This window comes from Triturus cristatus, chromosome 6 (assembly GCF_964204655.1).
Source record: "Triturus cristatus chromosome 6, aTriCri1.1, whole genome shotgun sequence".
Lineage (NCBI taxonomy): Eukaryota > Metazoa > Chordata > Amphibia > Caudata > Salamandridae > Triturus > Triturus cristatus.
In genome coordinates this window covers 1,822,706,859-1,822,719,597 of record NC_140589.1, presented here as the reverse complement: position 1 = coordinate 1,822,719,597, position 12,739 = coordinate 1,822,706,859, and the positions used below count along the sequence as shown (strand labels likewise).

The window sequence follows — 12,739 nt, the reverse complement described above, 5'->3', positions numbered from 1 at the left end:
TTGGATTCCTGAATGTCACTTTGTTCGATGATGCCTGGTTGGGTTTGGATTCCTTAATGTCACTTTGTTTGGCGATGACTGGTTGGGTTCGATTCCTGAATGTCACTTTGTTTGATGATGCCTGGTTGGGTTTGGATTCCTTAATGTTAATTTGTTTGGCGATGACTAGTTGTGTTTCGAATCCTGAATGTCACTTTGTTTGATGATGCCTGGTTGGGTTTGGATTCCTTAATGTCACTTTGTTTGGGGGTGACTGGTTGAGTTTGGATTTCTTAATGTCACTTTGTTTGGTGACACCTTGTCTGGTTAGGATTCCTGAAAGTCATTTTCTTTGGTGACACCTGGTCGGGTTAGGATTCCTGAATGTCACTTTGTTTGGTGAGGCCAAGGTTGGGTTTGGATTTCTGAATGTCACTGTCTTTGATGGCGGATGATTGGGTTTGGATTCCTGAATGTCACTTTCTTTGATGACAGCTGATAGGGTTTGGATTTATGAATGTCACTTTGTTTGGTGACGCCTGGTTGGGTTTGGATTCCATAAAGTCACTTTGTTTGGTGATGCCTGGTTGGGTTTGGATTCGTTAGTGTCACTTTGTTTGGTGACGCCTGGTGGGTTTGGATTCCTGTATATCACTTTGTTTTATGACACCTGGTTAGGTTTGGATTCCTGAATGTCAATTTGTTTGGTGACGCCTGGTTAGGTTTGGATTCCTGAATGTCTCTTTGTTTAGTGATGCCTTGGTGGGTTTGGATTCCTGAATGTCACTTTGTTTAGTGACGCCTGGTTGGGTTTGCATTTCTTAATATCACTTTGTTTGGTGACGCCTGGTTGGGTTTGGATTCCTTAATGCCACTTTGTTTGGTGACACCTGGGTGGGTTTGGATTTCTTAATGTCACTTTGTTTGGTGATGCCTGTTTAGGTTTGTATTCATTAATGTCACTTTGTTTGGTGATGCCTGGTTGGGTTTGGATTCCTTAATGCCACATTGTTTGTTGACGCCTGGTAGATTTGGATTCCTGAATGTCACTTTGGTTGATGACACCTGGTTAGGTTTGGATTCCTGAATGTCACTTTGTATGGTGACGCCTGGTTAGGTTTGGATTCCTGAATGTCACTTTGTTTGGTGACGCCTGGGTGGGTTTGGATTCCTGAATGTCATGTTTGTTTGGGGAGGCCTGGTTGGGTTTGCATTTCTTAATATCACTTTGTTTTGTGACGCCTTGTTGGGTTTGGATTCCTTAATGTCACTTTGTTTGGTGATACCTAGTTGGGTTTGGATTCCTTAATGTCACTTTGTTTGGTGACGCCTGGTGGGTTTAGATTCCTTAATGCCACTTTGTTTGGTGACGCCTGGTTGGTTTGGATTCCGGAATGTCACTTTGTTTGGTGACGCCTGGTTAGGTTTGGATTCCTGAATGTCACTTTGTTTGGTGATGCCTGTTTGGGTTAGGATTCCTGAATGTTATTTTGTTTGGTGAAGCCTGGTTGGGTTAGGATTCCTGAATGTCACTTTGTTTGGTGCGTCTGGTTGGGTTTGCATTCCTTAATGCCACTGTGTTTGGTGACGCCTGGTGGGCTTGGATCCCTGAATGTCACTTTGTTTGGTGACGCCTGGTTAGATTTGGATTCCTGAATGTAACTTTGTTTGGTGACGCCTGGTTGGGTTTGAATTCCTGAATGTCACTTTGTTTGATGACGCCTGGTGCCCTGAATGTCACTCTGTTTGGTGATGCCTTGGTGGTATTATTAGAATTTTAGCATGTCCGTTTTGATTTTGGAATGCCGAATATTGATTTGTTTAATAATGTCTGGGTGGGTTTGTATCCCTGAATATCACTTTTTTTGGTGACGCCTGGTTGGGTTTGGATCCCTGAATATTGCTTTGTTCGATGACACCTGGTCGGATTAGGATTCTTGAATGTCACTTTGTTTGGTGGGGCCAAGGTTGGGTTTGGATACCTGAATGTCACTTTCTTTGATGACTGCTGATTGGGTTTAGATTTATGAATGTCACTTTGTTTGGTGACACCTGGTTAGCTTTGGATTCCTTAATGACACTTTGTTTGGTGCGTCTGGTTGGGTTTGAATTCCTTAATGTCACTGTGTTTGGTGCGTCTGGTTGGGTTTGGATTCCTTAATGTCACTTTGTTTGGTGACGCCTGGTTGGGTTTGGATTCCTTAATGTCACTTTGTTTGATGACACCTGGTTAGGTTTGGATTCCTGCATGTCACTTTGTTTGGTGCGTCTGGTTGGGTTTGGATTCCTTAATGTCACTTTGTTTGGTGACGCCTGGTTAGGTTTGGATTCCTGAATGTCACTTTGTTTGGTGATGCCTGGTTGGGATTGGATTTCTTAATATCACTTTGTTTGGTGACTCCTGGTTGGGTTTGCATTTCTTAATATCACTTTGTTTCGTGACACCTGGTTGGGTTTGGATTCCTGAATGTCACTTTGTTTGGTGCGTGTGGTTGGGTTTGCATTCCTTAATGCCACTGTGTTTGGTGATGCCTGGTGGGTTTGGATCCCTGAATGTCACTTTGTTTGGTGACGCCTAGTTAGGTTTGGATTCCTGAATGTAACTTTGTTTGGTGACGCCTGGTTGGGTTTGATTTCCTGAATGTCACTTTGTTTGATGACGGCTGGGGCCCTGAATGTCACTTTGGTGATGCCTTGCTGGTATTTGAATTTTAGCATGTCCGTTTTCATTTTGGAATGCAGAATGTTCATTTGTTTAATAATGTCTGGGTGGGTTTGTATCCCTGAATGTCACCTTTTTTGGTGACGCTTGTTTGGGTTTGGGTCTCTAAATATCACTTTTTCTGGTGACGCCTGGTTGGGTTTGGATTCCTGAATGTCATTTTGTTTGGTGACGCCTGGTTGGGTTTGGATTCCTGAATGTCACTTTCTTTGATGATGCCTGGTTTTGTTGGGATTCCCTAATGTCACTTTGTTTGGCGATGACTGGTTGGGGTTGGAGTCCTTAATGTCACTTTGTTTGGTAACGCCTGGTTGGGTTTGGATTCCTTAATGTCACTTTGTTTGGTGGCACCTGGTCGGGTTTGGATTCCTGAATGTCACTTTCTTTGATGATGCCTGGTTGGGATTCCTTAATGTCACTTTTTTGGCGAACACTGGTTGGCTTTGGATTCCTTAATGTTACTTTGTTTGGCGACGACTGGTTGGGTTTTGATTCCTTAATGTCACTTTATTTGGTGACACCTGGTCAGGCTAGGATTCCCGAATGTTATTTTGTTTGGTGACACCTGGTTGGGTTTACATTCCTTAATGTCACTTTCTTTGATGATGGCTGATTGGGTTGGGATTTATCAATTTCACTTTGTTTGATGATGCCTGGTTGGGTTTGGTTTCTAAAATGTATCGTGACGAAGTCATCTTCTTGCCTTTTGAATTCCTGAATATTCTTTCGGTTGATGACTTCTTATTGGTGCATGAATTCAAGTATGTCTCTTTTTTTAATGTCTGGCTCTATAGTGGGCTCTGTAATGCACTTTTGTTGACTAATTCTTGGTGGATTTTGGACTGAAAAATGTCTGTTTGATAATTATGTCTTCGTATTTAACCCCTTCGGTGCTCATGACGGAATGGTTCCGTCATGACCCACGGTTGAGCTGTGCTCATGACGGAACCATTCCGTCATGACCACGCCCGCGCAAGATTCCGCCAGCACAGCGGCGGAATCTGCGCAGCATCGAAGGGGTTAAAGTTAGGCTATGAAGCACAGTTTACAAATATTAAATGGACTATATCTGTGTTTAGGCCCTCATTACAAGATTCTGGAAACTGGTGCAGAAATAGAGAGGCTGGGGTTAATGCTGCCTTTTATCTTTAATCCAGTACCTGGTGATCAGTTGCAGACCATGAAATGGGGAATAAACTATGCATCCTACCATTACCAGGTCAAACGTCACAGAGTTTTCCTAATTGATGGGCTTTTTTTGTTGATATTTTCCACCTGTTCTGAGCAGGTTAAAACTATCCACTGAAACCTCTGTAGTTTTAGCAGGTACAGGTACGCGGGACAGTTCAGAAACGCCCGGAGTGGTACTCCTATCGAGATACTGCTCCTGGTGATTCGTAGTGAGGTCCTTCAATTTGCAACTTTCCTCGCTGTAAAACTGGCGCTTAGTCTGATATTTGAATGCAACCATGAAGTTTTCAAATTATTTAAGCTGAATGTGGGTTCAGACTGAAACAGATACATGAAATTTTTTTCAGATCAAGGGGAATTGACCCCACAAGCTACTGCAAACCAGGAACTGTGAGATTCATTTTTTGAGAGAAGAAAATACTAATGCCAACTTACTGTACTATGTTGGGCTTGGTTCTTGAAGAAGCGCTTCTTCAGTAGATCAATGACCTGGAGATAAACAGAAACACCACAGTTAGCACCAGTACAGGGGCCACAACAGTGATTCTGACTGGACCACCCACAGCTGGGACAACAGCATCAAACAGATTGCCACCAGGGCAGCAACAATAGAAATGGTTTCCACAACAACATGGGATAACAACAGCAAAAACTTATGTGACCACAGTCAACAGCACAATAGCAACCACAGAAGCATCAGTAGCTGGCAGCATAGCAATGACAGCAATTTCCACCACGCCAAGTAAACACCGCAGCCATCAACATATGGTCCACTGCTGATCCCAAGATAGGTACAACAACAGCAATCACAGCTGTAATCACAACAAAGACAACATTGGCCACCACTGCAAGGACAACACCAGGGCCAGCTTTTTTGTTAGTTAGGTGCTATACAAATACCAAATACACACAGAAAGGACCAGTGCTGAGGCAATGCCGTAGAGGACGGGACATTACCCTGTCTGTGGTGCCATACACGGCTTAACTCGATGACCTAGAGCCCTGTAGTGAGGCACCTGTTGCTGTTTTTTGTGGATTCCGGATATTGAGTAATGAGTTCCGGATGGAAAGCATTGAGAATTGATTATGGAGTGGGCCACAGGATCGTGGTGTGTTGCATCTATTGAATTCACGTCAGAATTGCTGTCATAAGAAGGTTTACAAATTGGCCCCTGAAAGCTTAATTGCCGCAAGAACGTAAAGTTGAAACCATTGTGACACTAGAAGTTGGTACTATACGTTTTACATAAGATGATCCCTGATATGTTCAGCAGATCATATCTCTTGCCCTGATGAAGCCTTTGTAAGGGGAAACGTGTCGGCTACGCTGTTTGAAATACGCAATAAAGAAAGTACTACACCAACAACAAAGATCCACGAGTTTTTGTCTAAACATTGAGTGTAGTCATACATAAATGTTCTGTTGCCTCTCTAACTTGTGAACAAAAAGTTTAGAGAATATATGTGTATTTATGCACTTTGATTCCGCCACAGACTTGCTGTCGAATCTTGCCGTGAAAATACGTGGACATTAACAGCTATCTTGACATGCATGCCCACATTCTGGACATCTTATTGTAATTGTAAAAGTATTTATGTTATGTTGTTGTCATTTGAAGTTGGCACGAGTGCTTCTGTGCTCGTGTCTACTTCAAATGCTACCGCGTGGCAATGTGTTGCTTTGAATTATGCGGCTGGCATATAGACAAGGCAGGAAGTGGTTGAGATTATTCTTAACTGTACCTGTCACTTGACAAGTAGAATTAAAATACGCTGTGCAACATTTCAAGTTTCCTTCTTGCTTCCTTTGCATTATTCTGCTGCAGTAACTTTCTCTACACTGGCGACGATCCGGAAACGTTTTCCACGCTCTACGTCAGGACATTTCTTCCGGTTTTCTGGCTAATTTCATTTGCTTCACTCCCTGACTCGCACCGCTGCCATTGGCCGTTGGCAATTGAGGCGGAGTCCATTTCAACGACGTCAGCTGTCCTCAATTGGAAGAATTTTGCCTCTGTTTATTGCTTTCCACACGCCCCTTAATTTTCATTTTCTGGTGCGAACAGGTGGATTTACAGAGTCACCTCTATCATATCTCTTCTCTGCTACTCACTATCGGAAGATTTTATTCCTCACTGGGCGATTGCACGAAGAGTACTGCATCAGGTTTTTGTTTTTTTCCTGCTTCTGTGACACACACACATATCAACAAGCATGTCCAACAGTAATTGGCATATTTAATTTGCTTTTCTGTGACACGCACACATTTTCCTTTGCTTTAGCAGTCACATTAACAGTTTTGTGCTCAAAATTTCGCGCATCTAAAATTATATTTGTGCAGCAATGTCTGGTATTCAACCCCCTCCCTCATTTCTTTCAGTACCTGGTGAACCCCAGATTGAATGGGACATATGGGAAGCAATGTTTCTAGCCTATGTTGATGTTCTGGAAGGGGAGGAATGTGAAGCTGACAGGAAACTTGCTTTACTAAGATATTGTCTTGGAGGGATAGGTCTCAAGGAATATACAAACCTACCTCCTTTGTCTAACACGACTGATTTAAATGTGTACCAAATTGCTTCAAAACAACTCTCTATTCGCTATGGAAAAAAAATCAATGTGGTTATTGATAGATTTAAATTTTATTCAAGGAAGCAAAAACCAGATGAGTCCATTGAAATTTATGTATCAGCCTTGAGATCTTTAGCAGTTACATGTGATTTTGAACATATTAACTATGAACAAGTTTTGAGAGATCAAATTCTCATGCGTACTAACAACAAAAAAATACAAGAAAGGTTGTGGACCAGCTCAGACATGTCTCTTAATGCTGCAATTGAAATAGTAAAGACAATTGAGCATTCAGAAAAGTTTGTTGATGAAATCAGATCCGGTGATAAAGGCGATGTCCATGTTGTCAACAAGGAAAATGACAAACAGAAAAAAATTCCAAACCAAAGGAATGAAAATTTTCAGAAACCTCAAATTAGAAGCAGATGGCAAAAAACTGATACCAGGTGGAACAATGTTTACTGCTTTAGATGTGCTAGTAGTTACCACCTAGGGAATTCAAAGTCATGTCCTGCCTTAGATAAAGTGTGTGCCAGGTGTAACAAAAAAGGACATTTTCCCAGAGTATGTAGATCAGCTCCCAGGAGAGTCTATGCTATACAAGAACATGAGGAGTAATGTAAATACTATACTTTGTGTAACTAAAGAGATAAGCACTACAAAATTGCCTTCATGTGAAGTCACTATTAATGGAATTTCTACCCAAGTACTTGTAGATTCATGTTCCTGGTATACTATCCTGCCTCATGCTCTTGTCTGTTCTAATTGACCTGACATAGAACTTTCACATCCCGATATTTCTCCAAGTGGTTACACTGGTCACAAATTACAACTCATAGGGTATTTCATTGCTGATATACTCTTTCATGAACGCAGCCCGTGTGGTAAAATTTATGTTACAAAAGTAGGGCAATCGCTTTTAGGCTGGCCACATCAAGAAAAACTAGGTATCAGATTAGATCCTAATGCTGATCCTCCTGTTTATTCTATTGATACTAATGCCACAAAATGTGATTCTATCAAGAAACCTAATGATTCTGTACTAGTTGCTAAAATAAAAAATGATTTCCCTACGTTATTTAGTGACAAACTATGTGAATACAAGGGTTTTAAACATCGCATAAAGGTACATGCTAATGCCATTCCTCTACGTCATAAGGTAAGGAATGTTCCTTTGTCCTATAGGAACAAATTGAACGAAATGCTCCATGATATGTGTATGAAGAAAATAATTGAACCGATAGAGTAATCTCCATGGGTTTCTCCAGTTGTTATTTCAATTAAATCTGGTGTAGATCTTCGTTTGTGCATAGACTTACGCAGTCTCAACAATGCCATCTGTGTGGATGCTCATCCTCTTCCCAACCTACATGAAATGGTTTCCACGTTAGCTGATGCACGTATATTTTCTTGTCTTGATCTAGCTAGCACTTACCATCAAGTCCTTCTCCATGAAGAATCTAAAGATTTGACTGCCTTTATAACACCTGAGGGTCTTTACAGATTTTGTAGGATGCCTTTTGGCTTTGCAAGTGCAGCTTCTGTCTTCCAAAGGCTGATGAAAGAAACTCTGGATGGTTTCACTGGGGCCTGAGCATTTCAAGACGATATCTTAGTCTTTGGCAAAAATGAGGAAGAACATGACCATAATTTAACCAAAGTACTAGATGCATTGGCAAACAAGGGATTAATGCTCCGTGCAGACAAGTGTAGATTCAAAAGACATGAAATGGAATACTTAGGTCACAGTATCAGCGGAGATGGGATTAAACCTAAAATGTCACATTTGGAAAACATCAGTAAGGCTCCCATTCCTAAAAACAAAGAACAGTTAGTTGCTTTTTTGGGACTAGTGGAGTTCTATGCTAAATTAATTCCAAATTATGTGACTGTGATTGAACCATTTAGGAATCTGTTGAAGAAAAATGTGAAGTTTACTTGGACTGATGTTATGACTGCAACGTTTACTACTGTTAAGAAAATGATTGTTGAGGCTCCATGTCTCCAACCTTTTGTAATTTGTAAACATTGTGTTGTAATGGTTGACGCAAGCAATTGCGGATTAGGTGCAGTATTGATTCAAGGAATGGGGTAAAGAATGGATTGTAGCATATGCTTCAAGAACTTTACGAGAAGCTGAACGACATTACTCTGTAATAGAAAGACAACTTCTAGCATGTGTTTGGGGAGCAGAACATTTTAGACCATTCCTATTGGGGACAAAATTCACTATTAAGTCTGACCATAAGCCATTGGTTCATATATTATCACCTGGTGGTGGACGTACATTGTCATCAAGGTTGGCCAGACTTTCTTCTAGACTACAAAACTTCCAATATTCCCTAAAGTATGTTCCTGGTAAAGCTAATGTTCATGCTGACTGCATGTCAAGATTGCCTCTTCCATGTATGGATTCGGATTGTGTTGATACTGATGAATGTGAGGTTGCACACCTTGTACGTGACGTGAATCTGTTGTCTAATGAAAATCCCATTATTCAAGAGCAATTGTGGAATGAAGAAATGGGGAAAGATCAAGAACTTAAAGAAGTGAAAAAGTTTATACTAGAAGGTTGGCCAGAAGAAGGGGAACTTATAGGGAGTTTGGTTAGTTATTTCAAGGTTTGTGATGAATTGGCTATAGAGAATGATATAATTCTAACGGGGGATAAATGTATTCCACCTTTTGGTCTCAGGAAAATGTTTGCTGACATTGCTCATGAGGGGCATTTTGGTATCTCTATCACCAGGAGACGATTGAAGAATAACTTTTGGTGGCCAGGTATTGATTTATATGTTGAGCATCATGTGAGATTTTGTGATTTGTGTGCTAACAGTGATAAGTCTGCTAAAGTTTTAACTGCCATCCCACAACCTGTAGATTTACCTGCTTCACCCTGATGCAAATTGGGCATCGACATAATTGTTCCTTTTAGTATTTTACCGCATCAATATTCTTTTGGGATTGTGCTAATGGATTACTTCTCAAAATGGCCTGAGATTAAGATGGTTAGAGAAATTACCTCAGAGGCTAATATAGAATTTTTAGATGATATTTTCTGTAGGGAAGGTATTCCTCAGGAGCTTGTTACGGACAATGGGCCACAATTTGTTAGTAAACAGATGGAAAATTATGTGACTAGATGTGGTATTACTCACAAAAAGGTTGCAGCTTTCCATCCCAAAGCTAATGGTCAAAGTGAGAGAATTAATAGGTTTGTCAAGGAGGCAATTTAGTTAGCAGTCAAAGGTAGACTGTGCTGGAACAAAGCTTTACAATCCATGTTGTTGTCTTACAGAACATCACCGAATGCCGTGACTTTAATAAGTCCTTTTGATTTATTGAGAGGTTACAAACCTAGTACAAAACTTGTTCCTTGGTGGTTAAAAAACAAGAACAAAGCACAAGCAGAGGTCGCTGAAATAGATTTCAAAGAAATTTGTCGTAAAATGGAAGTTTACAAAAGCAAAATGAAAGATAACATGTTGAAAACTAGAACTATCAGGGACGCTTTTGTCCAAGTTGGAGATTTAGTACGGTTGAAGAAAGGTGGTTCTGTACGTAAGGGATTGTCTAACTGGTCGGATCCTGTGCGAGTTATGGAAGTGTTCAGGAATGCTGTATGAGTGGAGGATGGTAGTGTTTGGAATTTTAATAGAGTTTCAATTTATAAGGGCAAAAAGGATCTTTGTGACAACATCTCTTCCAATGTATTTTTCGATGTGAATGAAAATATGGTGAGCAATTTGTGTACAGATTTACCTATTGAGGAACGATGTGTATCTGCTCCAGCATTTTCTACTAGGAATCCTAGAATTCGCAGATTACCTACTAAATTCAAAGATTTTGTTCTTTCTTAATTTTCATTATTATTATTATTATTATTTTTTATTGTTGAATAAAAGGGGGGGAGGTGTGTTATGTTATTGTCATTTGAAGTTGGCACGAGTGCTTCTGCGCTCGTGTCTACTTCAAATGCTACCGCGTGGCAATGTGTTGTTTTGAATTATGTGGCTGGCATATAGACAAGGCGGGTAGCAGTTGGGATTATCCTTAACTGTACCTGTCACTTGGCAAGTAAAATTAAAATATGCTCTGCAACATTTCAAGTTTCCTTCTTGCTTCCTTTGGATTATTCTGCGGCAGTAACTTTCTCTACAATTTATATATTGCCTACTACCCCTGACGAGGCGTCGAAGCACTATGTTGCACACATAACTTGGATGGGTATTCTGATCGGACTCCTTCAAGTACATGTGCACAGAGACAAAGATGTGATTATGAAACATTTGGAATTGCAAATCAATAATGTTCTGTCTGAACCAGGCCCATTATGCATAACTTCCTCATTTGTAAATACCACCTTGAAGAGCAGAAGTTGTTATCCCAGGAGAAGGGGTCAGGGAAAGATCAAGTAAATGAGGAACTCCGCTGTGGCTTTGTGGGTATCCACAAATATTTGGAATGCATTTCCAACATATATCTGCTCATCAAAACCTACATTTGTTTAATCCTGGAGTAAATGTCACAGAGTGAGAAATCGCCATAAATAAACCCTGGTTTTTCCGTATGTCCAGAGAAAATAAAAAATCATAGAATTAATCAGGAGCTCTGGAACTATGAGTGTGAGAGGTGTGCAGCACCCCCACAATAACCTTTAAGGAGTTGGAAAGGAGAATGATCCATAAAGAGGCTTTTCATTTTCTCTGTAGCATTTGATGTGTATTCAAAGTAGGGGTGGGCGGAATTTGCGAAATCCACTTTCGCAAATTATCGCGAAAATGTTTAAAATTATCGCAAACAAGCGGAAATATCGCGAAGATGCGGAAGTTTTTTTCCCGCATGTTCGCGAGATTTTCTGCATGGTTGCGGGTCGCCAACTTACCCATCTGGTTGCTCGCGGGCGCGGCCATCTTGTTTTGAGTTGTCTCGCGGTGCATGATCGCGAGAAGAAAGACGTGATCGCGCGACGCATGACGTCACTGCGGGCGCGAACTGTCGCGAGACAGCGCAAATGGCTAAAAACAATACAACATCTCATGGAGAACGCGACTGGATCAAGAAAACTTGTTGGCGAACACAGGGATTCAGGTAAGGCGAACGCGTGCGCGCGAGAATGTATTATTTTACAGCACGAGCAAGAAACAAATTATCGCCAAGCTGCGGAAGGCGGAAATTTTGACATTTTCGTGCTCTCCGCGGAACGCGAAAATGTCAAATTATCGCAATTTCCGCGAACGGAACGAAATTTTAGCCCAGGCCTAATTCAAAGACAGGGATCAAATGTCAAGGAATGTCTTCTGACAAATTGCTGCTTACTCTGTATTTTAACATTGAGATTTGTACCTTCTCCTAGGGCAAAATGAGGTACAGAGAGTGTGGAGGGAGAAGGCTGAATTTTGTCAAATGTGAAATACTTGTAAATTAACTTTACAAATATTCTTGTGAAGAAAACAAAGATTTTAATAAGAGCAAAAAAAAACTAGATACTTTACGTGAATGATACATATACACAGAAACCAAATATCCATGCATTAATATATGTACACCATTTAGGTTTTGCCGTAAAACTGCGCGACTGATGCATATTTAATTGCCATTTCAATGGAAAAATGCGCTCTCTGTAAATTGTATACCATTCCAATCAACGCTTTACTCCTACATTGGGGTCATTGTGCTTCAAAATGAACTACTGAACGCATGCTACACCCAGACCATACTCTTGCTGAATGGATGTGATTCACGTTGCCACATCTATTCCTTCATGCAGCAATTTGATTTTTCACAAACATTGTGACCTCAGGGGTGTAACTTTGATGGCAGCACCCCCACTCTGAAAATTGTTCCTGAACCAGTGGACATATTACTTTCCCCGAGAAAAAAGATCAAATATTACGCTTAACACCGGTTTTTGGAATCTATGCAACGCAGAGACTTCGCACACCGATGGTTAAGGACAACAGATAAAATAGCCATGAATACTAAACTCTTCAGTGTAAAAAATAATGATGTTTGTAGCTTATGCACAGCTGGAATGGAGAGCTTTTTCCTTTAGCTATTTTATTGTGAATTCCAACCATGCATGAGCGCAACCCATGTATGGTCCCAAATTACAGGATTTCTCCTGAATAGACCCTAGGTATACTGATTCTTGTTTAGTCTGAATGCTGCTGATATGTACAGAAAATGATATGGTGGATTTATTTTAATTATAGGTCACTTACCTTTTTATCCACTAGACATCCAAACACAAGGATGAAGCAGCCCTATAGTTTG

General features: G+C 40.7%; 1 protein-coding gene across 1 annotated transcript in view; it reads right to left on the bottom strand.

Moving 5' to 3' along the window:
* Positions 1–12,672: 12,672 nt before the first annotated feature.
* Positions 12,673–12,739, bottom strand: part of LOC146822098 (adhesion G protein-coupled receptor F1-like) — a 35,932-nt gene continuing 35,865 nt past the window's right edge. Inside the window, exon 3 of the mRNA XM_085609429.1 lies at positions 12,673–12,729. Within this exon, the coding sequence (XP_085465555.1) occupies positions 12,673–12,729 (57 nt within the window). The remainder of the gene's footprint in view (positions 12,730–12,739) is intronic.